The 24,295-nt window shown below is 52.2% G+C and overlaps 1 protein-coding gene across 2 annotated transcripts in view; it reads left to right on the top strand.

Annotated features, from left to right (window-relative positions):
- The window catches only part of bahcc1b (BAH domain and coiled-coil containing 1b), a 48,455-nt gene extending 24,394 nt beyond the window's left edge, over positions 1-24,061 (top strand). Inside the window, exons 4-28 of one of the 2 annotated variants that reach the window (XM_076151596.1) lie at positions 399-509; positions 685-2,694; positions 3,032-3,143; positions 3,787-3,980; positions 4,071-4,211; positions 5,136-5,323; positions 5,800-6,037; positions 7,359-8,270; positions 11,283-11,449; positions 11,751-11,887; positions 12,105-12,209; positions 13,901-13,979; positions 14,082-14,271; positions 14,374-14,517; positions 15,501-15,650; positions 15,794-16,035; positions 18,002-18,188; positions 18,321-18,438; positions 18,572-18,647; positions 18,738-18,846; positions 18,999-19,115; positions 19,215-19,355; positions 19,986-21,397; positions 21,718-21,954; positions 22,044-24,061. In XM_076151596.1, coding sequence (XP_076007711.1) covers positions 399-509; positions 685-2,694; positions 3,032-3,143; positions 3,787-3,980; positions 4,071-4,211; positions 5,136-5,323; positions 5,800-6,037; positions 7,359-8,270; positions 11,283-11,449; positions 11,751-11,887; positions 12,105-12,209; positions 13,901-13,979; positions 14,082-14,271; positions 14,374-14,517; positions 15,501-15,650; positions 15,794-16,035; positions 18,002-18,188; positions 18,321-18,438; positions 18,572-18,647; positions 18,738-18,846; positions 18,999-19,115; positions 19,215-19,355; positions 19,986-21,397; positions 21,718-21,954; positions 22,044-22,253 — 7,727 coding nt within the window. In that variant the 3' untranslated portion in view covers positions 22,254-24,061. Of the gene's footprint in view, positions 1-398; positions 510-684; positions 2,695-3,031; positions 3,144-3,786; positions 3,981-4,070; positions 4,212-5,135; positions 5,324-5,661; positions 6,038-7,358; positions 8,271-11,282; positions 11,450-11,750; positions 11,888-12,104; positions 12,210-13,900; positions 13,980-14,081; positions 14,272-14,373; positions 14,518-15,500; positions 15,651-15,793; positions 16,036-18,001; positions 18,189-18,320; positions 18,439-18,571; positions 18,648-18,737; positions 18,847-18,998; positions 19,116-19,214; positions 19,356-19,985; positions 21,398-21,717; positions 21,955-22,043 lie in introns of both variants that reach the window. The other variant, XM_076151595.1, reaches the window with a different exon arrangement.
- The last annotated feature ends 234 nt before the right edge of the window (positions 24,062-24,295 follow it).

The raw sequence follows: 24,295 nt of genomic DNA, 5'->3' as shown, positions 1-24,295 counted from the left end.
TGTGTGTGTGTGTGTGTGTGTGTGTGTGTGTGTGTGTGTGTGTGTGTGTGTGTGTGTGTGTGTGTGTGTGTGTGTGTGATTCTATTTGCCGTGTGTTTAGGAAAAAATTTGTTTTGCAGAAGAACAAATTCCATTGAGTTCCGCGCTGCACACACTGGTCTGTGGTTTCTGTCACCACTTTGTCCACTGTAAATAATGTCAAGCGGTGTGACATGTTTGTACTAAAGTGCATTTATTATAAAGGTCGCGCTAACTGCCCACATTTTCTCTGCGTTTTGCAAAAATGGCCCCATTTCACGATGGATTGTCGAGATAAACTGTTTGTTTATAAACGGCCCCATGAATGTCGGCGCCGTGGCGAAATCACGGGTTCTTACCTCCTCTCTGCCTCTTGTCAGGGTATCCCGGCTATTCAGGAAGTCTGGCGTCTCCTTTTCTCCCCATGAGTCCCCTGGATCACCATAGCAACAGTCTCTATGGACAGCACCGCTTCTACGACACGCAGAAAGGTAGGTGCAACTGTAAAAGTGTAAAAATAGCTTTACAGAGCGATTTAATCAGCTGGTAAACAATCACCGTTATGCGTTTCCTCCATTTATGATTGATTATATATACACACAATATATTAAGAACGTGATGGAGACATTTTAATAACTGCGGTTCTTTGTCTTCACACCTCCTCAGATCACTTCTACCTGAGAGGCCTTCCCTCCCAGCCCTTGCTCACCACCAATCACAGCCTTCCCCCGCTGTCCAGGACCGCCCCCGGCCACCCCCTGGGCTCCTGCAGCCGAGAGACGGACACGGGCAGCGGGAAGAGCGGCAAGGACCCGGCGGAGAAAGGGCTTTCGTCCTTGTCGAAGGAGAAGGAGCGATCCAGCAGCAAGGAGCGCCACCAGGAGAGCAGAGACAAACACCATCAGCTTCATCATTACCATCCTCATCAGACCAGCGGCTCCACCACTCTACCCGGCCACCACCACCCTCACTACGCCCTCCCCCCTCACCTCACCCCCCAGGGCCGGGAGGAGGAGCACAGACACTCCCTGGAGCGGCACAAAGACTACAGAGACGGAGACTCTGGTGTTCAGGGGACAAAACATATGAGTGCCTGTAAACTGTCGGGTGGTTTGGGTGCAGATGTAGGCTCTGGGGCGAAGGGGGCAGCGCTGAGCAGCTGCAGCGGCGGCGGGTTAGGTCGGCCGCCATCTGGAGGCGGGAGGCGATGCGCCAAGGAGGCGTCTGTGAGCGGGGAAATGAGGATCAGTGACTCTTCAACTTCCTCTTCTGAATGTATAAGGAGAGGGGCAGCTGCAGCGACGGCCATCTTGGCACCTCCAGCTCCTCACTCCGTGGCTTCCTACTCCATGCCTCCTCCTCCGCCGCCACCCCCTCACCCCTTGCACATGGGTTCCACAGTGGCAGGTGGGTGGCTGCACCACCCGCATCACCACCCCCACCCCGAGTTTTACTGCCCCCCGGCCCCTCTTACTCTGGCCCCTGCCAAAGATCCGGCATCCACCACTGGAGGCTCTGGCAGGGAGGCCAAAGTCATCGGCCCAACTTACGTCCCCTCGGTGGGGCCGCTGGGAGACCTGGCAGCCCCCGAGTGCCGCGGTGCAGGAGGAGGTGGGAGGAAAGGGGACGACAAGAGTGGAGAAGGATCGTACGAAAGTCTGTCTCACCACCTCAGCAGACTCAGTAGCTGCCAGAAGAAGGACAGATCCCAGCCGCACCAGCAGCAGCAGCTGGGCTTTGGCAAAGCGGACAGACCTCCTGACTGGAGCCACAGCCAGCAGCAGCACTTCCAAAAAATCAGTCCCAACCCAAGTCCTCAGTCTGAGCTGCGGTCCTGCAGCCAGGAGACGTCTTCATCCTTCAGAGACGTGGAGGTTGTGGATGACGTTTACCGGCCGCCGCTCCCTCCAGACGCACAGGGGACACACACTGGGCCCGGACAGGGCTCATCCAAGAACGGCCCCGACACCAGCACCCCTCCCTTCAGGGACTGTTCGCACTCAGGTCCTCATCCTGACGGGAGGGTGGGGTCAGGGGCGGTGGGTCACAGGGAGGGGCAGAAAGTTGCTAGGATACGGCACCAGCAACACAGCAGCCATGGAGCAATTACAGAAGAGAAGGGGAAGGATGGCGGTCAGACGGTGTCCTCCTCCTGGGGGGCCAGGGGGGGCCACCAAGAGGAGCAGAGGAAAGGCTCCCATCACACACCCACTGGAAGCGCTGACGCAAGAGACATCAGCAACAGGGCTGCAAACGGCCACAACAGCCACCCTCCCCCTCTGACCCCACACTCGTCTGAGAGCGAGGGCAGCGCCATGAAGAATCTCATGAACTACAGCTCCCAGCAGCCTTTGCTGCTCCCCCAGAGGAGCCCATTCGGAGGCCTCGGCTGCCTGAAGCAGGGTGGAGAGAGATCAGAGAAGGGGGAGAGGGGCGGAGGCAAGAGCAGCTCCTCCCCGCAAGACCCCCCCAAGCAGCCGCTGCCTCCCCGCCGAGGATCCACTAACGAGGGGGAGAAGGGGGAGAGAGGGGGGAAGGAGCCGGGGGAGGCGGGAGAGGGGGAGGTGCGGCAGCCTCCGGTGGGCATCGCCGTGGCAGTGGCCCGGCCGCCTCACCGCTCCCCAGATAACCCGCCTGGACACGGCAGACAGGGCCGAGTGCTGCCCAGCATGAAAGGTCAGGAAGCCTGCATGCTCTCTGGGCTCTGAGCCGCCTAGAGCTGACATATTGTGCTCGGCATTCTTAATTTACTTCCCTTTGGTCTGTGAATGGAGTTTGTAAAGGTTTTCCAGCTACTCGGATAGTATTAGACACAACTCTGATATGATGTAATGTGATGTAAACAATTGTAGTCCAGTGATTTAATGGAGTTTAAGAGTAAAGGAGGAGGAGTTTAGAATGTGGGGGCGTGTTTCTGATAATAATTGTGAATTGTTGTGCAGTATTTCAGTCAGATCCAGCTCTGTAATGTACAGATCCTCAGATCCTCATGCTGGGCCTCCTTCCATTGCAGGTTTGTCTCGTTCTGTGTACCCGCTGGGCCGCGAGGCTGAGGAGAGGAAGAGGATGACGGAGGAGCAGATCAGCCTTCATCACCTGGACCGAGATCGAGAAATGATCATCAGGTACGACCGGCGAACGCGTACAGACTCACACACTCCCACACACACACACACACACACACACACACACACACACACACTCACACATCCATACACACACTCACACATCCATTCAGCTCCTCTCTCATCTGATAAGCTCCAGCTCTTTTATTCTCCGGGCTTCACTCTACCCCTCTGAGGCTCTGCTCCTCTCCTCTCCTCTCTCAACCCCTCACTCCATTTACTCTTCTCACCCTTTGATGTGATATTTCTGCACCCCCACCTCCTCCTCCTCCTCCTCTCGCTTTCTTACCCCCTCTCCCTCTCTTTCTCTCTCTCTCTTTCTCTTTCTCTCAGAGATGAGATGTGGTGCATTAATGTTACAGGGACTAATACGGATGTCTCTGAAGTATGGGGCTCTTATTATGTAGTCATATTAAGGGGAGAAAACATATAATGAGAGCTCACAGGCTAGGCTGAGGATGATGGCTGCTCCTGTTGCTGTCACATTTCCTTTTCTTGATGATTATAATGGCAGCAGTGGTAATGAAGATGACAAGGATGAAGATAATGATCATAATGATGGTGATAACAACAAGAGGGATAATAAAGATAATAACAACACCCCCATCCCCCCCTTCTCTTCTCCTGCCTACCGTCACCATAGGGAAAACAAGGAGCGCGTAGAGTTCGCCCGGATACACCCTTCTAGTAGTTGCCACGGTGACTTGACCTCTCACCTCTTGGTCCCCGGTGGAGCCAGCCAGTTAGGTGCAGACCCTGCTGCGCACGCTCACCCGGCGCACCCCCATTGGCTGCAAAGGACAGGAAGTCCCTCCCTCTGGATGGGGCATTCATACAGTGAGTCTTTACTCCATGATGATGGGAAGAAATGCCGGGGTACAAATATGCAGCTTCCTCCATCATGTGTGGGCATGTTGTGTGTCTCAGGTCTGGGCCATGTGGGGATGAGCCCCGGGTTCCCAGCAGGTCTACCCAGCCCTCTGCAGCCTGTCATAGGGTCGCTCAGCCAAGACCCCAACTCCCAGCTAGTGGTTCTTCCTACGGAGCCTGGACCACATCACCACCTCGGTAAGGATTAACGCACACATGGACACACACACACACAGAAGCAGCAGGGCCATATTCACTGTTGCCTGCCTGTGTTTTGTTCCCTGGCGGCCTCTCTCTCTTTCTCTCTCGCTCTCTCTTCTTCTCTCTATTCTCTCTTCCTCCTGCTGATGCCGGAGACGGAGAGCATTTGTGCCATCAGAGACATTGTCGTCTCTCTCCCAGAGTTTTAGTATCATTGCTAATCATAATATAATGCTCAACTAAGTCTCTCTGTCAGTGGTACTGTGTTTTATAGCTTTGTTAATGGCAGTAGCGTTTCCATCACCCCCTCCTGCGAGTGCCCAGCGTTACACAAACCATTTAACTGGCGCTCATCTCCTCCTGCAGTGGCACACTAGTGTGTTTGGGCTGGACTTGTGTGTGTCTGTGTGTTGTACATCTGAAGTTAGTTGTAAGTTGCGTTCTTGTCTTTGCTTCTGGAATAATAAGAGGCTTGCCTCAATGTAAGGGGTTGTGTTGAACATCTCAGCCGCTGCCAGCAGGAAAGTGCGTGTGCGTACGCGTGTGTGAGTGTGTGTGCGTGAATGTGTGTGTGTGAACGCTGCTTTGCAAACAGGCTGTGAAATTTAATTATCTCCTGCCTCCCTTGCCTTGCTCCGTGGGAGTTCCTACAGAGAGGGGAAGTGCATCCACTGAACCCTTCCCCTGGGAAACATTAGCCCACTCAGGCTAATCTCACAGAACAAAGGTTCCCAGCGACAAGGCAGCCAAGGAGATGTGTGTGTGTGTGTGTGTGTGAAATCCTACGTGCCAAGGTTGGATCTTTGAAGAAAGAATTCCCAGCATAGAAAGAACACCTTCAGAAATGGAGAAAGAGAAAGAGAGAGAGTGTGAGTGTGCTGAGCTTTGTCCCTCTGTCCGTCCCTGTGTCTCCCTCTCTAGACGTCCTGGAGCAGTCGGGGTTGTGGCCTCCCGTCTATGGCGGCCGCGGACCCCCTCCTCACCTGCAGCATCACCCCGTCTACTCCCGCTCCTCGTTCCTACGGCAACAGGAGCTGTACGCCCTGCAGCATCAGCACCACCAGCAGCAGCGGGCCATGGAGCACATGCAGCGGCACTCCTTAGGACAGGTACATCTTCATCTTCATCACTCAGAAAATGCTGCCACAGGAACTTTTGAGATTAGATTCAGCAATAGTCAGTGTGCCGTGTCCCTCTTCTCGTTCTGGCACTGGTGTTCTCGTCGCTGTGGTGTCTCTGCACTCTCGCTTTGCCAGATCACTTGGCAATCGAGCAGCGTGGCCAAAACTGTGACATCTTCTCCCTCAGATATCAGAAGTTGTTTTTCTAACCGCTCTATATCTATGATCTGTGTTAGCAACGGAGGAAACGTTTCTACGTGCATGAAAATGGCTCCTCTTCTCCTTCTTCTTCTTAGTTCTCTTCCTCTTCCTGCCTTCTTTCGCAGAGGAAACACGAGGAGCATCCCATCACAATAGAAGACTCTCCGCACCAATCTCCAGCATCTAAAACTCTCTCCTCTTCTTCTTCTTCATCCTCCTCCCACGTGGCTAAACCCTTCTCTCACACGCCTCCTCCACCCAAGACGTCCACGCCGTCCCCGGGAGTGTGTCCCAGCAGCCGCCAGTCGCCGTGCTACCACTCGCCGTCACGCCGCCAGCACCCGCCCAACCCTCTGACCCCGGCGCCCAGCCCGGCGGCGGCGGCACCCCGCTCCCCGGCGCTGAGCCCCGCCCCCTCGCACCTCTCCAAAGGCTTGGAGAGAGGCAGCGACAGGGGAGAGGGACAGCCACCTCAGGACTACCCACAATCCTTAGAGCCAGGTGAGTGCGGAGAAGCTTGAATGTCTTAGAAGCAGGAAAAGAATGAAATTCTAAAGGAATCCGTGCAAACACAACGGGCGGTACAGCAGGTGGTGCTTATTGATTCGCTTACCAAAGATAAATTCAACAACATTTGGTGCCTAGTGGGTGTTCGTTCTTTTTCCGAGCCCGTATGTGCAGATTCAGTCCTGGTTTTCACACTCCTGTCGCACAAACTGGATGCCTTCCACGCCCCAAAGGAGGAAGAAACCAAACAGGAAGCAGGTCCTTTTCTTTTTGTATCAGCCCGGCTAGATCGTATGAAGATAGTCGTTGATTATCATGGTTTTGGTGCGGACGCGTACCAGTTGTCATTAAGCAGTGAGATGGGTCTGATAAGGAAAAGGACACACAGGGCGAGAGACAGTCAGGAGAGACGAGGAGAGAGAGGGAGAGAGCAAGAGAGAGAGAGAGAGAGAGAGAGAGAGAGAGAGGGGGATAGAAAGAGAGGCTGTAGAAATGTATCAGTGCCACTCTTTGAAGCGTGTTATTCTTTGATTTTGGAGAAAGTGTTTGAAGCATGGATGCTCCCATGGTCTATGTGTCCTTGAGTGTGTGTGTGTGTGTGTGTGTGTGTGTGTGTGTGTGTGTGTGTGTGTGTGTGTGTGTGTGTGTGTGTGTGTGTGTGTGTGTGTGTGTGTGTGTGTGTGTGTGTGTGTGTTTTCTCTGCAAGTGAAAGAGGAACAGTGGGCAGGTCGGCCATTAAGGTCAGAGAAAGCTTATGGATGCTCAGCGTGTATGTGTGTGTGACCTGTGAGCGCTCTTGTGTGTGTGTGTGTGTCTGTGTCAGAAGCAGAAGGTCAGTGAAATCTTCAGACAGACAGACCCTCCTTATCCTTCAGGGGTCCTTGAGAAGAAGCAGGCGGAAGGATACGCATTCATCTGGCTGCATTGTCAGGGGGGCGGAGGGATACCATCAATAATAAGAGCGCAGGGGTGACAGGGCCGGAGCTGCAATCACAGGGAAACGGCAGGGTGTCATCAATATCCCACATAGATCTATACACTCACTCATGCTGCTACACACACACACACACACACACACACACACTTCTGATGTTTTTGCACCCTGCTGTCAGTGTATTATGCCAACTGTAATCATGTGCTTCATCCTGTCTGCCTGAACAGAATGGCAATGAACTGGAGTTTAAAAAGGCTGAAGGCTATGAAGGAAGAATGAGGAAATCCTGTTTAGTGCAGATGTTTGTCATTTAAATATGTGTGTATGTTACTGTGTGTGTTTCAGCTTATTTAGTCTCAATTTTCCCGTCTTTCCGTGCAGATCTGCCGCCCGTCTACACGTATCCTTCCATCACCATCGGTTACAAAGCCAGTCCCTCGCCGCCCGAAGCCCGATTGGCCGAACAAGCAACGGTGGAGGTGGAACCGGCCGAGCCGCCGGATTCCAAGTCCCTGCCTCATCCTCGCCGCATCCAGCCTCTGCCCGAAGAAGAAGAAGAGGAGGAAAGGGAAGAGGAGGAGGAAGGGATAGACTGTGTGGTGGTAGAAACCCTGAGTGTAGGAGCGCAGGGAGAGAGGGAGGAGAGGAAAGGACGCTCTGAGCCTGCTGGAGTCCCGCCATGTCAGGACCCAGCTCCCGTCCCAGATCAGGCCGCAGGCAAGGCCCTACAAGCAGAGCTGCTCCTGGGCTGCCCGGGCCAGACGGCCGGCCTGGAGGAGACCCAGATATACAAAGAGAGGCAGGATGAAAGGGACATGGAGGAGGAGGAGGAAGGAGATAAGGTGGAGTCCAAGGCGACGGAATGTAGCGCCTCTGTGCCTGTTGAGCTCGTTGTCAAAGTCGATGAGGAGGAGGAGGACGACAAAGAAGCAGAGAACGTAGAGGTGGTTGATGACGAGGAAGAGGAGCAGAGTGAAGTGAGTCCAGACGGGGACACGATGGACCTCCCACTGGTCTCTCCTCCTCCTCCTCCTCTCTCTCCGTCCTCCGAAGCCGTCGTCCCTCCCGCCGCCAGCACGGCGGTGCAGCTGCAGGGGGCCTACATGTGGAGTCTGGAGCTCCTGATCGCCGCGGCCCTGTGCGCCACCAGAGACGCCTTGTATCCACCGGCGCCCAGCGTCCCCGCCCCCAGCCCCGCCCCCCCGCCCCACCATGGCATGGAGCTACTGGGAGAACTGGCCGAGCTGGAGATCCAGCAGAGGAGCAGGGAGGCCAAGGACAAAGAGACAGAAGGTGAGAGTCTGAGCCTGAGCCTGAGCCTGAGCCTGAGTCTGAGTCTGACTGATGAAGGGCATCAAACGCTCATGAACCATAAGTCAAACTTCTGTCCTTGTCTGTTTATTCGCCAAAGATTTGTTCCATCTTTGCTTCTTCTGGTTTTCGATGAGAGAATAACAAACTACATGTCGACACCACACACACTGACATAATGCATCCAGAAAATGGACACACGCGCAGAGTACATTAAGAAAAGGCGCTGAAAGACGTGTGTGAGGACTGTCAAACACACACACACACACACACACACACACACACACACACACACACACACACACACACACACACACACAGAAATAACTCCTCACCATTCAGCTTCCTCCCTTTGCCTGGACCCTCTGTTCTTGCCCGTTCTCTATTGCAACACGTGTGTGTGTGTAAGTGTGTGTACTTGGAGCGTGTGTGTGTGTGTGCGTGTGGACATGGGGAAGAAAGAAAGAGCAGCAGGAGGAGGAAGAGAGGCAGAGTGTTACTACAGTATTTAGACGCGCACACACATGGAGAGAGATGGACAAAACAAGCAAAGGTTCCGATTCAGGACACACACACGCGCACACACACACACACGCAGCGTCCCCCAGGCTCTGGCGTCTTGCTTTGCTAATTAGACCCTTTCCTTTAAAACACTTCTGTAAGCGCCCCTATTTTCCCCTCATCCCTCTGAGAGAGTGTGTTTTTATTTATGCCAGCATCTGTGTGTGTATGTGTGTGTGTGTGTGTGTGTGTGTGTGTTTTGAGTACGCTGGTGTATTTGTGTGTGTGTAAGCTGTTAAGTAATCCCAGATGAATCCCTGCTCTCCTCCGTCAGAGTGTGAGTGTGAGTGTGTGTGTGTGTGTGTGTGTGTGTGTGTCTCCACCAGCCCCCCCTCTCTTTGTTACCCGCCCCTCCTTCGCCCACTTCTCCTTCCTCTTCCTCCTCTTCTTCTCCGTTTTTCCTTTTTTTTCCCCTCTTCCTCTTCCTCTCCTGATGAAGACCCAGTGTAATCTGCTGTGTAAATCCTGCCCGTGCACGCCTTGTTGACGGAATTAATAAGTGTTAAAAAAAAATCACAGAAATCACAGGAGCGGCGCTGCAGCTGTGTGCGAGTGTGTTCTATTTGTGTGTGTGTGTGTGTGTGTGTGTGGGGGGGGGGGGGGGGGGGAGGGGGTTGTGTGTGTGTGTGTGTTTAGCATGTGTAATAGGTGTGAAATCAATAAGTCGTGTCGTGGCGTGGAAGCCGCTCGCTCAGATTGCAGCGGCAGGAACGTCATTAATACGTGAATGCGTCGGGGAGATGAAACAGATTCCCAGACGTGATGCGTTTACGCCGCCGCCGCCCAACGTGGACGGAAATCTGCAGATCGCAATTCCAGATTAGGGGATCAAGGGGATACACAGCCCTGGATGAACACCGGCACGTGTTTGGCTGCCTCACGGGTTCACATCCCTGATAGATCTTCCCCTCAGTAAACTTCTAAATTGCCTCCATGTTGACGAGGCCCAAATCAGCTGTAAGCTTCCTTTAATTTTCCTCTGTTGTTTCTTTATTTCTCCTCTTCAAATCCCTCACGCCGCCTCTTATTACCCCCTCTCACACACACACCCGTCCTCAGAGACACACTGCACTGTTATTACTGTGTGTGTGTGTGTGTGTGTATTGTGGGCGGAAGGTATCTTATCGATTGCGGCCATCCTCCAGGATACTAAACTAGGCGTGGTGATGTCAGCGGTGATGTCATCCTGTCAGGGTAATCGGAGCGTCCCATTGGCTCAGAGGTCTGACAGATGAGATGGCATTGACCTCTGCGAGCTGGGACAGGGGACAAAGCTGCATCTCTCTGTCTCACACACACACACACTCTCTCTCTCTCTCTCTCTGTCTCTCTCTCTCTGTCTGTCTCTCTCTCTCTCTCTGTCTCTCTCTCTGAGGAGTTACCTGTCGTTCTCACATTCGCACGTCCTTTCGTTCCCCCTCTCCTCATATACGAAGAGGCCTCCTCCCCTCCTCTCGTTTCTCTCTGTTTACCGCATTTCACACACACACACACACACACCCACACACACACACACACACACACACACACCAGTTTTAATAATGTCAGTGCAGCCTGTGAGTGATCCAGTAAACCTAGACTCTGACTACTACTGGCGCTGCAGACACACACTCCAAAACTCTCTCTCTCTCTCTCTCTTTCTCTTTCTCTCCTTCCTATGATCTAGTAGTTCAAACTGAGTTCTTCTTTTCTCTTCTCTTCTCTTCCTCTCTTCTCTCTCTCTCTTCTCTCTCTCTCTTTCTCTCTCTCCCCCAATAGGGGGAATTGGATTGTGTCCATGTCCATAATGAGGAGATGTAGGAGAATAAATAGATAGCTCAATAAACACTTTGCCTCTTATTGCTTCTCCTCCCCTTTACTCCCCCGTTCCCTCCCTCCCTTCCTCTCAATGCGTTGCCCGTCGCTCTCTCTCCCTCTCTCTCCCTCACTCACACACACACACACACACACACACATGTTCAGTTTACAGGCGTCTGCGCAGCTCAGCAAAATTCTGTAGGTGCACGCGTGTCTTTGCAGGATGTGCGTGCTTTATTTGCATAAGTGTGTGTGTGTGTGTGTGTGTGTGTGTGTGTGTGTGTGTGTGTGTGTGTGTGCACCCTCTCATGAATATTCTGTCTCATCTGCTGGCGCTGTGACAATGACAGAGTTAATGACAGTGATAGATGTAGAGATTGTTCTCCAGTGCTCCCCTCGGTGCGCCCGTGCGTGTGTGTGTGCGCCTCTGTGTGTGCGTGTGTGTGTGTTGTTTGTGTGTGTAAGATTAAGGAGGCGCGCCAGCATACATCAAATAAACTACACATCTAATATCGTAAATATCACCACTTTCCCATGTATGGTCTCATCCTTCCATTAATAAATCTGCTCAAATGCAGAACACACACACACAAACACACACACACACTCACTCACTCACTCTCTCTCCCTGCGCAGGTGAGGACATGCTGACCTTCGACCTCCACAGTCTGGCCACGCTGGCGGCTGCCCGTGCCCTGGAGATGGGGGGCGAGCCGGTGGGCGAGGGAGCCGAGCAGCAGTGTCCAATCAGGAAGAGGCTCAACCTGCGCAGGAAGTGCAGCTGGACGCCGCGTCACGAGCCGGTGAGGTTCTTTACATATCAGAGGGTTGAGTTCAGAAAAATATTCCCGTTTAAGTTCACATGGCTCCTGGCTCACACACACACACACACACACACACACACACACACACACACACACACACACACACACACACACACACACACGTCCCTGCAGACGCTCAGTGGGCCAAACACAAAATGCGGGCGGCACACATCCAATGAATGTTGAACTCAGTTTGTCTGCAGCAGCTAAATTCCCCTGCTTCTGTGTGCATGTATGCATGTCCGTTGCATGTGTGTGTGCGTGTGTGTGTGTGTGTCAGGTGTGCCCAGTGAAGGGCTCCATGGAGACGATGGGCGGGGAGGAGCTGGCCATGCGTGTCCAGCTGGCTGAGCTACAGCGCCGCTACAAAGAGAAACAGAGGGAGCTGGCCAAGCTACAGAGGAAACACGACCACCAGTGAGCACACACACACACACACACGAACATACACACGCTGCACATTCCAATTCACTCTCCCTGCATCCTTGTGATTTATCAGGACTTGCTGCCTGCTCATACCTAATGCAGTTTGACCTGTGGCCCACACATGTTTCTTCCTGATTCCTCCTGCTGTCCTGACTGCATCTTTGCTCTCTCCTCCTCTTCCTCCTCCCCCTCTTCCTCCTCTTCGCAGGAAAGAGGAAACGTCTCGTAGCCCTGCCCGCCGGGGACCCGGTCGTCCCCGCAAGCGCAAGTCCACCCCCGGCCCGGTCTCGTCAGAGAGCTCCAAGAGGCTGCGGTCAGTGTGTGATGATAATCAGCCTGATTGGCAAAACGACTCGTTCATCCTGATTTCTGTTTGTGTTTCTGCTGAAAGGAGCCGTTGATTTTCAAGAAGTTCTTCAGCTGAATTGATTCAGAAGCTCTATAGCTGATGATTTACTTGATTGGGCACAGAGCGTCTCTCTCTCTCTCTCTCCCTCCCTCTCCCTCTCCATCCCTCCCTCCCTCTCCCTCTCTCTCCGGCACACACACACACACACACACATGCGTACACACCATGTGTTGTGTGACTTGCTGTAAGCTGGGCGTGATTGTAAATGGCTGACTGTAATGGAGGCATTCATTAATCATCATTAATCACTTTTAATCATATTTATCACTTGCATTGATTCTCCTCTGGCTCCCTGTGAGCCTGCAGCATACATTAATACAGCCGGACAAACTCCTGATGTACAGTTATCACGCTGATAAACGACTCCACCACACCTTCTGCAACTCACACACACGCACACACACGCACACACACACACACACACACACACACACACACACACAGACACACACACACACGTTAACTGTACCTCATATTTGCACATTTTCATGCACACACACACACACACACACACACACACACACACACACACACACACACACACACAGAGGCAGGACTTACAAAGATGAATGTGTTTTGTGCTCCACCTCTGTTAGCGTCGCCTTGATAAAATGATTAGTGAAACTCCAGGTTTGTCACGGTTACCATGATTACAAACAGCTAATGAAAACGACAACCAAAGGCTTCACATGTGTCGACGCGCACACACACACGCACACACACACACATTCACACATTCACACACACATCGCTGAATCTGTTTAATTAGTAGAGCCGGTCGCTACGTTCCTGTTGTTATTATTAACAAGCAATGTATTATTTGTTTTTCGCTCTCATCTTCTCGTGACTGTTGGGAGAGAGAGAGCGTGAGAGGGAGAGGGAGAGAGGGAGACTGGATGGATAGTGTATCTCCTCTCTTTTCCTCCTCTCCTCCTCTCTCCTCCTCTCCTCTCCTCTCTTGGGGATGGAGATGCTGAGAGCCAAACCAGCATCTCTGTGGGAATATAGGATTCACCTGCCTCAGACACCAGCTACTAACTGTGTGTGTGTGTGTGTGTGTGTGTGTGTGAGAGTGTGTGTGTGTGTGTGCGCGCGCTCGCAGCCATTGGTGTGAGAGAGCATGCATACAATGTAGAGAGAGAGGGAGAGAGAGAGAGAGAGAGAGAGAGGGGAAGGGAGGAGTAGTGTTCAATAGAGGTTAGTGTTTATCGATTGAGCCCTGGAGCTCCGGTCAACGGACAGACTCCCCCGAGACTGCTTCATCTCTCTCTCTCTCTCTTTCTTTCTCTCTCTCTCTCTTTCTCTCTCTCTCTCTCTCTCTCTCTCTCTTTCTTGCTGCTTGTGTCTCTCGTACCCCCCAACCACTCTCACTCAAATTCCTTTCATATTCTCACAGCAGCTGAATATTTCTGTGTGTGTAGAGACTTAAGAGGGAAGGGGGAGAGAGAGAGAGGGAAAGAGGGAGAGAGAGAGAGAGGGAGAGAGGGAGAGAGGGAGGGGAGAGATTGTGAAAATATGAGTAAGATCAAATCTATTGAAGTGAAATTCATCTTCCTTGTTTGTATTTATGCTCCTCTGTTCCTCCATGTTTTCAGGGCGGGGCTTAACCTGTTGGAAGAGAAGGCCAGGAAGAAACTGTCCAATCACAGCTTCAGCAGCCTGAACGCCGCGCAGGTCCGCCTCACTTCCTGCTGCTAATGTGCTTCTTCCTGCATATTTCAATGAAGTCAACATGGCCGTGTGAGTAACGTGTGGCCGTCCCCTCTGCTCCCTCAGATGAAAGCTCGCTGTAAACGCAGAGGTCGCCCCAGCACCCTGAGCTCCAGGCTCGCCCGCCGGGTGACCCAGCTCAAGCAGAAGGCGGCGGCTCAGTGCGGCGCCTCGTCAGCAGGGATGATCCACTGCAGAGGAGGGGCCCCTGGAACTGGAGGGACCCCCAAGAGTCACTGCAGACAAGGCGGGAAAGGTGGGGTGGCAGAACACACACACACAAAAACACACACACACAGAAACACACACACTCTCTCTCTGCATAAGTACTCATACTCTATCTCCTTCGATCCACCAGACGCACAGCAGGAGTGGATCACCAGTCAGACGGCGAGGAAGAAGAGGGGCCGGAAGCCGAAGGTTCTGATGGGCGTCGACCCGATCAGAGCTCACAAACAGGAAGCCAAAGAGGAGAAGAGTGACAGCGAGAGCTCAGAGCGCGGTCAGTCACATGCAGAGCTCTGTCTCTTTCCTCGCCGTGTGCGTGGACGCGTGCGTGAGTGCGTGTGTGTGTGTGTGTTTGTTTGTGTGTGTATGGGAGTGAGATGTCGTTCATCTGGGCGTCCTCACACTTCCCAGCTCATCTGTCACGCCGTTAAAACCGTTAACGACTCGCCGCAAGCATGCGACGCGCCCGCTCCCCCTTGACCCCCCTCACAGTAACGTGAGCCCCCCTGGCCTCGGTCAAAATGTGGCACCCCTGTCCGCCTCGCTCCTCTTCACCCCGGGGACCCCGGTGACAACGGCCCGCCGCCCGCCAAGGCTCCAGTCCAGGAGACGCAGCGACACTCACTCACAGGAAGGAGCCAACGAGAAATACAGGCCGACTTTGAGACTAGCTGCAATACGACGGCATTGTAGCGCGTATATGTGTGCGTGTGTGTGTGTCTGTGTGTGTGTGTGAGGGAGAGAAAGACCCAGACAGAGTGTTGACTAGAACGCTGTGTAAGTGACAAGTGTGTCAGAGATGTGTCGACACCTGACACGACCCCCGCAGTCAGCAACACGCAGCTGCCAATAGCAATCTGTGTGTGTGTGTGTGTGTGTGTGTGTGTGTGTGTGTGTGTGTGTGTGTGTGTGTGTGTGTGTGTGTGTGTGTGTGTGTGTGTGTGTGTGTGTGTGTGTGTGTGTGTGTGTGTGTGTGTGTGTGTGTGTGTGTGTGTGTGTGTGTGAGTGTGCGTGTCAACATTTGGTTCCCGTTGCTGCAGTAAAGGAACACATTGGTTTGCTCTTCAGCGCTGAGCTCGTAAAAGTGACGACCTAATTGTTCATCCAGTGTTTGCATTTAAGATGAGCAAAGTTTAACTCTTTGTGATCTATAGGCGTCTATAAGCTATAAGCTGACACCTGAGGGCTGATCAACACGTGTCACATGTTCTGAGCCTGATGTCCTGACTGATCACGCTGATGTTCTGATCTCCACAGAGGAAGAGGAAGATTGCAGCTACGACAGTGAAGATGGAAGCGTTGGCGTCCGGGTGAGCTCGTCCTCTAAGGAGACGCCTCCTCACCCTGCTGGGATCGGGTCGTTTACCTCTCACGCCTCCAAGCTGCAGGCCAACCAGAGAGTCCGCAGTAAGAGACCGACCTCCATCTTTATACTGACACATCTGAGTAAACGTTGCTGTCATGTCAACGTTTCTGCTCTTCCATCTGGCGGTAAATTAAAGGACGCCGCGTCTCTGCCAGCTCTAATATCTGAACGCCTTCATCCTCAGATGCGGCGAGCGTGCCCAGCGCGGATCACAGGCGAGCGCCCGGGAGGCCCAGCCTGGCAAGCTCGGAAAGGGGGCGTCCGGACCACCAGGGAGCCGCTAAAAGAGCATCCCTGCCCAGCTGGGGCGCCTCGGCGATGGGCTGCGGCTTCGGCGAGAGCAGGGCGACTCACCGCGCCGACACGAACCGGAGCGGCAAGGAGGCGCTGAGGAGGAGCTCGGCGGCGCAAAGCATTCTGGGAAAGGTGAGGCAGATGGGTCTGTGTTCATTCTTTAATAAGCCGTGTTGTTTTACCACCAGGACACACGACACTGCGGCGGATTGAGGTTGTTTTTGTTGAGATTATACGTGGAGAAGCGAAGCAAAGCGAAGGCCCCGCCCGCTGAAAGAGGGACGCGTCTGTTCGGGGCACTCAGGATGTGTCGGGTGTAACCTTACAGCGAGACAATATTACACAAGTGTGGGTTATTGTTAACAAAGTGAAAAGCTCCCTGACAGCCGTAATTTATTACAGCGCTTGATAACCTTTCAGTTACACCCTGAAAAGTAGTAATTGCGTCTCGTCTTCCCCTCCTCGGTTTCCTCACCTTGTGTGTGTGAATGATCAGTGGAACAGAATCGCGTAGCAGTGCCGAGTTTCTATCGGCCTTTGATGAACCAAAGCCTTTTGTTTTCAGTCTAGGCGTCTTTTAGGTTTGTTTATATTATTTATATTATATTTGATCCATACATCACATCATCATATTCCGTGTCGCACACCCGTCTCCTTAAAGTCAAACCTGTGGCCCTCATGACGTCTGAAGTTTGAGTTTTGGCCTCATGAATATGGAAAGAAGATTTGTGAACCAGCGTGTGTGCAGAAGAGGGAGAGTCGGCCCTGAGGCTGTAACGCTTAACACGGACAAGCCCCGCCCATATTCTGAGAAAAGGGATGTGATTGGTCAACTGGCATCACGTGACGTCTGAACGTACATGATTCTCTGTTTTGTACGAATATGGAGCGGAGATTTAAATTCAGTAAGACTGTAAAAATGAGGGAAGAATTACAAAATAAGCCTCGTTCGTCTTTGTTAATCACTGCTTTGTGATTCTGACGTCTGATTCCAAAAACTTTTCCCCCTTTTACGATTCAACGCGATTAAACTGTTTGGAGTTGGATCCATGAAGCTGTACAAGTGAAGGTTCTACCAAAGTTCAACATCTCTTATGGGACAGAAAGTGTGTGTGTGTGTGTGTGTGTGATATTCAGTTCCCCCTGATCATTTACACAAAAGTGCACAGGCGAGGCAGCCGAGTAAGGAAAGACGAGACGCGATTGCCAATTTTAGCGTTGTAACGGAAAGTACATAATGAGCGGCGTAATAAATGACTGCTGTCGCTCTGCTGCAGGTTGGGTAATTACATTAAGTTTGAAATGAGTTAGCAAAGAGAAACATCCTGCTTTTTGTGTAATGAACCGGACGTCGGTCAGCAGAGGGGGTGAAGTTCAGCCGGGGAACAGGCAGACATCACTCCCTTCAGTCAAAAGGGAGTGACGGAGACGCGTTCACCCCGAGGTCGCTCCTTCCCGGCTGAAGTGAGACACTCCCTGTCCTGGTTACCGCCATCGTTGCCTAACCGTAGCTGGTGCGTTACGGTTCGTGTGTGTGTGTTTACTGATGTGTTTGATGAGAAATGCCCCGAGGTCGCTTATGTGCTCTGAGTCACATCAAGGGAATGTCCAAAACCACATTACTTCCAAATTCACATAAAGACGTGTTAAGATATTAACCGGTCATAACCCCACACACACCCATGCATGCCTACACACACACACACGCATACACACACATACACACACACACACACACACACACACACACACACACTGCCACGAAAGGAAAATGACATCCATGCCTTCTGGTGACAAAACTTCGGCCTGTCACTAAAATATATGGTCGCTTGATGTGGAAAACTCCCTGAGACAACACACACACACACACGCACGCATTATGGTGTTTTCAACGAAAAGCCGAAATACATGCAGAAACCTGTCGGACGAGCCCTCCACTATACTCCTCTGTCATCACTCCTCACTCCTATTTAGACAGACCAGCCTTAACCGGTATTAGTTTCTGTGTGCGTGTGTGCGTGTGTGCGTGTGTGCATGCTTGCATGCTTGCATGCTTGCTTCACACACTGACATCACTTCCCGTTTCCTGTCGGCTCAGGGTCACGCAGTGAGCCGGCTGCTGGAGAGCTTTGCGGCAGATGATGGGTTCCAATTGGACGAGGACAGCAGCTTCTCCGAGGGGGAAGAGGAGGAGGAGGAGCAAGAGGAAGAAGAAGAAGAGGAGGAGGAGGAGGATGAGGAGAATTTGATGCATCTTCCTCCCAACATGCCTTGCAGAATCCCTGGTATGACGAAACTGCGACACACACACACAAACACACACACACACACGCATACTCCTTCTATCCCTCCCGTTTGCCTCACACCCACTCGTCATTCATTCCCCCCGTCTTTCCCGTCTCTCCCTCCCCTCCCAGCCCTGCCTAACTGCGTGCTGAGTAAGGAGATGTTGGTGGACGGGCTGAAGATCTTGATCTCCAAGGAGGACGAGCTGCTCTACGCCGCCTGCGTCCAAACTCTGGACCTGCCCGACATGTGAGCGCTTCAACCCTCCCACCATGAAAATCTTAACTTTATTTCAACATCATTCCGCTTTAAAATTGCTTTAAATTCCAACATGTTTCCTGGTATCGTCTGTGCTTGACCGTGTTCTGTGTTTCCTCTTCAGTTTCAGCGTGGTCATTGAAGGAGAGAGAGGGAATCGCCCCAGGATTTACTCGCTGGAGCAGCTATTGCAGGAAGCTGTAAGTTTCAGCTGCCGAAACTTGACGGCACCCGATACATTCTGCTGCTTTAAATCCATATCTGAGTGTGTGTGTATGTTCTCTTGCCAGGTGCTGGACGTGCGGCCACAGACTGAAGCCATCTTAAGTGCCGGGACGCGAGTGTGTGCCTACTGGAGTGAACGCTCTCGCTGCCTTTACCCTGGATACGTCCAGCGAGGTAATGAGACACAAACATACACACACACACACACACTCACACACACACACACACACACACACACACACACACACACACACACACACACACACACACACACATGCATGTCCAGCTCATCACGCGTGTCCTCCCTCCTGTGTGTTTCCTGTTAGGAGGTCCAGGTGAGGAGGAGAAGGAGGGCAGTGTGATGGTGGAGTTTGATGATGGAGACAGAGGAAGGATCACCCTCGCCAACATCAGACTGCTGCCGCCAGGATACCAGATCCACTGTGAGTGTGACGAGGGATGGAGAGGAAGAGGAGAAGAAGAAAGAAAGAAAACAAATGACATCATTGAAGTGCCTCCTCTAAACTATCTCCTCTGTTCAGGTGCTGAACCTTCTCCAGCTCTTCTGATCTCACCCGGTCGCCGCGCTCGCCGAAGCTCCACCCAGGAGAGGAAAGACACGCCCACAGAGAAGGCATCCAATGAGGAGTCAGCAGCAATGAGGCCACAGGAGAAGAGACCAGGTAGAGGAACAAGATGAGAAAGATTTTACAGTTAGTCAGAGAGCGGGTGTGTGTGTGTGTGTGTGTGCATGTGCGTGTCTGTGTTTTATCAGACTCAAGCTTCTTCCTTCAGTCTGTAGCCTCTTATTGTCTAAGAATTACTGGTTGAACCAGATAACACACACACACACACACACACACACACACACACACACACACTCAACCCTTCAGGCCAAACCAAAATCCCCCAAACAGGAGTTCATTTACAGAAGTTCATTTCTCCAACAGTCAATTATGAAACGCCTGCGAGTCTCTGAAGAGCTCAAACAGAAACCAAAAACACTCGTAAATTACCGAGTGTGTGTCGGTTGCCCTTAAGTGTGAGCACATTAATCACCTCTTTATGAGTCTCATCGCTGCGTTTGACATAGTTAAGCAACATTCACTTAACTCGCCTCTACCTCAGGGTGACACCGAGCCCGGGGGAGAGAGACAGGTTCACCGGGTTTGTTGTTTGGAGTAATGGATCTGTGGAAACGTACCTGTCCAGGTGAAGATGAGGAGAGATTTGGTTTCTGTGAAGCTCTCAGCTCCATAATCTCTCTGGCCTCATATTGATTGTACCTCCACTCTGTCACTTTCCTTTTCCAGTTGGCAGACCCAAGAAAATCCACGCAGCCCCCAAGACCGTCAGCGTACCGACATCAGCGCTGGACACTGTAACCAATGGCAACACTTCCTCGCTGAGCTGGTCCGCTCCCAGGAAGAGGCCCCCGGTCGACTTCTTTCTCTTCAATGGGACGTCCCGTAAAACCCAGAAGAGGATCAAAGAGCGGGACTTGGGGGCGTTCCATCGGCCCACCTCCAACCATCTGGCTCCCCCTGCACCCATTAAAGGAATCTTTGGCTCCCCCTTTGAGGTCGACTCCTTCAGCAGCATAGCTAACGGCTTCGCTGCCTTTAGCAGTGGTGGAAGCTCTGGAGCTGGGCGACCAGTTACCTCAGTCGCTCCCTTGGGACTCCGGGACTCCTCCTCTTCTCCTAGCTCTTCGGCTGTCAGCATGCCAATGGCAGCAGGGAACAGGAAGTCGGTGAGCGAACGTGACAGGAAGCAGTTCCTGGTGAAGCTCGACCACGAAGGCGTGACCTCTCCAAAAACAAAGAATAGCAAGGCTCTGCTTCGTCTGGGAGGCAAGAGCCTGGCCTCTGCAGGGGCGCCGCTGCGGTACATCCACCCCGCCCTGCTGGTGAAGGACGGCAAGAAGGGTGGAGGGAAGAGAGAAAGTGCTGGGGCTCAATCTGAGGTCCTTCTGAAGGGGACGCCGTCTTTGAGAAAGGACCATGTGTCTCCAGGTCTCGGGGTCAAAGGAGGAGATTACAGTCTGGACTACCCGAGCGACTGCCCCAGCTCCTACTCTGAACTGGACGAGGATGACGAAGACGAAGGTCGAAATACTGAAGCTCGAGGAAGGACCGCAGCTGTCGCCATCCCCCGTGGCGGACGTTTTCTCTCCCGCCTCTCCGTCTGCTTCTCTTCATCCTCCTCTTCCTCTTCCTCCTCAGGCTCCATCTCCTCCTCGTCACTCTGCTCCTCCGACAACGATTCCTCCTACTCTTCTGATGAGGAGTCCTCGTCTGTGCTGCTTCGCCGGGCGTTGCTCCAGCAGGACAAGCACAAGCACAGGCAGAGCATGACCTCTGACCTTCTGAGCGCTGACGCCACCACCTCCAACTCCTCGCCGTCTGCTCACGGCTATGTGGCTAAAGCCGCCATGGCAGTTTCAGGAAAGAAGAGATCCGAGAAGACAGAGGACAGGAAAGAGTATGTATCCAAAGGAAGCATGGTGGCGAACAGCAGCACAGCTAAAAGCCACCTGAAGAGGAAAGATGGAGGTCCTAACAGCCACCACCAGAGCAGTCCTGTGAGTCCGCAGCCTAAATCAATGTCCAAGGACGCGCCTTCAGCTAAGAGACAGAGGATGTCCTCACCGGAGACGCTGCCCAACATGGCTCCACTGCTGCCAGGACGTCAGCTCTGGAAATGGTCCGGCAATCCAACGCAGGTAACGACCGAAAAGATGTTTCATTCATTCATTCATGTTCCCCTTCTGGCATTCCTTCTTCTACCTCAGAATTTCTAGACAGATATCTCAGACTACTTAGTATCTGGTTGCCTCCATACTTAGACGTGCAGACTTAGACCTTGTTGCTTGCTAAACAAAACCAGACCTGACCTAAAAGCTGACCTTTACGCTTCATTTGCATGTTTTGGCAACGGCCTCGGCTGTCTATAGGTTACTAGGTAACCAGTGTCGGTGCTGGTAATCCCGTCTCTTTGAACAAAGGGACTGAGAGTTCTATATTTGTCCTCTTCCCCTGACAGAGGAGAGGTCTGAAAGGTAAAGCCCGCAAGCTCTTCTACAAGGCCATCGTCCGGGGCAAGGAGACGGTGCGTGTCGGGGACTGCGCCGTGTTCCTGTCGCCCGGCCGGCCCCAGCTGCCCTACGTGGGCAGGGTGGAGAGCCTCTGGGAGTCGTGGAGCTCCAGCATGGTGGTCAGGGTCAAGTGGTTCTACCACCCTGAGGAGACGCGGCTGGGCAAGCGACACAGCGACGGCAAGGTAAAGACCGGACGGTGCAGAGTAGCGGCCCGTGATGTTTTACATTCATTCGGTTGTCTTATTCATTTTTTACCTTGCTCCTCCCCCAGAATGCCTTGTACCAGTCTAGCCACGAGGACGAGAACGACGTGCAGACCATCTCCCATCGCTGCCAGGTGCTCAGCAGGGCCGAGTTCGACCACCTGATTCGCGAGCGCAAGCCCGGCAGCCCGGGCAACGACCTGTTCTACCTGGCCGGAACCTATGAGCCGACCACGGGCCAGCTGGTCAGTGCGGAGGGCGTGGCTATCGTGTCCTAGCGACGGCAGCTAAGAGGGAAAACAAAATTTTGGACTCCCTTGTGTGGAGTTTTTGACCAAACCGAGGGATAGAGGGAAATGAAGAGCAAGAGTTTTTGGGCTCTGCGTCTCATTCTATCTCTCGTCAAAGCAAAGCGCTCGGCCGGTGGATATCGCCCCGGGGTGGCGGCGGCGCCTAAAGGCGGCCTAGGCTCCGCGTTGCAGCGAGAGCTCGCGGCCAAGACAGATTACCACAACAAAGGACGGGAACCAAGGACACGAGCACTTTGGAGCGGAGGAGTACAATAGAGGGAGGGCGGCAGACTTGACTCTCTGAAACAAAGACTGATTCCGAGAGACGAAGAAGAAGAAGAGGAGGGAGGGGGAGAGAGGCTGTATGGTAAGGAGAGACTTACTGTAAACCACACTGGTTGGGATGGTTTTAATGGTCTTATACTGGTCGCTGTAGTTTGACGACGACAACAAGCTCGGGAGATCCCCAGCAGGACCAAAAACACTGTAGTTTGAACTCTGTGTGTGAATGTGTGTGTGGGTTTGCAAGGTGGCTGCAATGACCCTGTTTGGCATTTAATGAGCTCCAAGTAAATAGTGCTTTGGCGCGTGTAAGTGTGAGTGTGTGTGTTTGCGCTGTGTGTGTGTGTGGTGACACGGTGACACACTTTTGGTATGTCGCTCACACACACATCAGTGGATTTCTGCATATGAATCTGTCCAAGTTCAGGTTTCAGCCTCAGAGACTGAAACCAAAATGATATTTCTCCAGTCAAGCCATACACGTCAATACCTCTCTCACATCCTCCTGTTCAGGTGCAAACACGCATGTACAGGCAGATGGGTTGTGTATCGTAACTGTGTGTGTGTGTGTGTGTGTTTGGGGAAGTGTGTGTGGGCGAGTGTGTGCGCTTTGTACAGCATTATATATAAAATATCCTATGTTGTAAATAGTATACATACATATTTGTTCTTTTTTTGTCGTTTTTCTTTTGCAGAGATTATTTTATTTAGATTTTTTTAGGGGGTGGAATGTCGGGGAGGTGGGGGCTCAGTTGGGGGTCAGGGGTCAGCTCCCTCTTCTCTCCATGCACTGAAACAGACGGGGGCTTCGTGGCTTCCTTCATTTGGGGTCAGACTGTATAACTGATGTGAAGCTTTGTGCTCCAGAGGCGACGGCTGAATCGTGTTGTTGGGGGAAAGTTTGTTTTTATAAGGAAATGAGAAAAAGGCGCTTTTTAACGTGTCCAAACCCCTTTTCTCCTCTTGACTTTACTCTGGTTTCCTGTAGGGGTTACAAATCTCTTGTTTTGTAGAAATACAGGAAAAGAAACCGAGTTTCTTCTGTCTCTGATCCTTAAAGAATCTCTAGCTCTTCTGTATCTATTTTAGTCTATTTCTATATAAAATGTAGATACCTATCTGGCCTCAAAAACATACCAAAGCACCTCTGAGTTTACGATTTGCCACATTAGAAGAATTCAATGTTATGAAAAAGACAAAAAGACGTTCAATCAAAATCTAAATCCGGGACCCCTGCAATCACCGAGGCGTTTGAAGTCGACTTCCTCTCGTTGTCTGCTTGTGTTCCTCCAGCGTTGCTATGACAGCCTCACACAGACGATGCAGCAACATTGTCTGCACGCCGCCCAGCTGATGCACTTGAGGTCTCTATGGCAACCAGAATGGCATCACATGACTGTGAAGGACAATCAGAGCCAATCAATGGGATGAGGTTGAGAGACAAAAAATAAGAAGAAAGAAAAAGAAAACAGGATCAGGATCAAATCACAAATCGCTTCTTGTCACTTTTATTCCTGCTTTGCCAAAAAACGTCTGTGTGTTTTTACGTTTGCTTGTTTTTCCTTGTTTGCCATTTGTCTTTACTGTTTATGCAAGCCTGTGACGAGTGTGTGTGTGTGTGTGTGTGGGGATATGTACAGGAGGAGAGAACGTGAATGCCTTTTCTTTTCTTTTCTCTTCAGACATTGACTGACTTTTGACAACGACGTTGCTGTTACACTGCGAAGCAAAAGCTTTAAAAGGAATCT

This window comes from Genypterus blacodes, unplaced genomic scaffold, assembly GCF_046128005.1.
Source record: "Genypterus blacodes isolate CSIRO-AG114 ecotype Tasmania unplaced genomic scaffold, CSIRO-AGI_Gbla_v1 ptg000055l_1, whole genome shotgun sequence".
In the NCBI taxonomy this organism is placed as follows: Eukaryota; Metazoa; Chordata; class Actinopteri; order Ophidiiformes; family Ophidiidae; genus Genypterus; species Genypterus blacodes.
The sequence above is the reverse complement of the archived record's forward strand: the minus strand, read 5'-3'. Positions and strand labels throughout refer to the sequence as shown.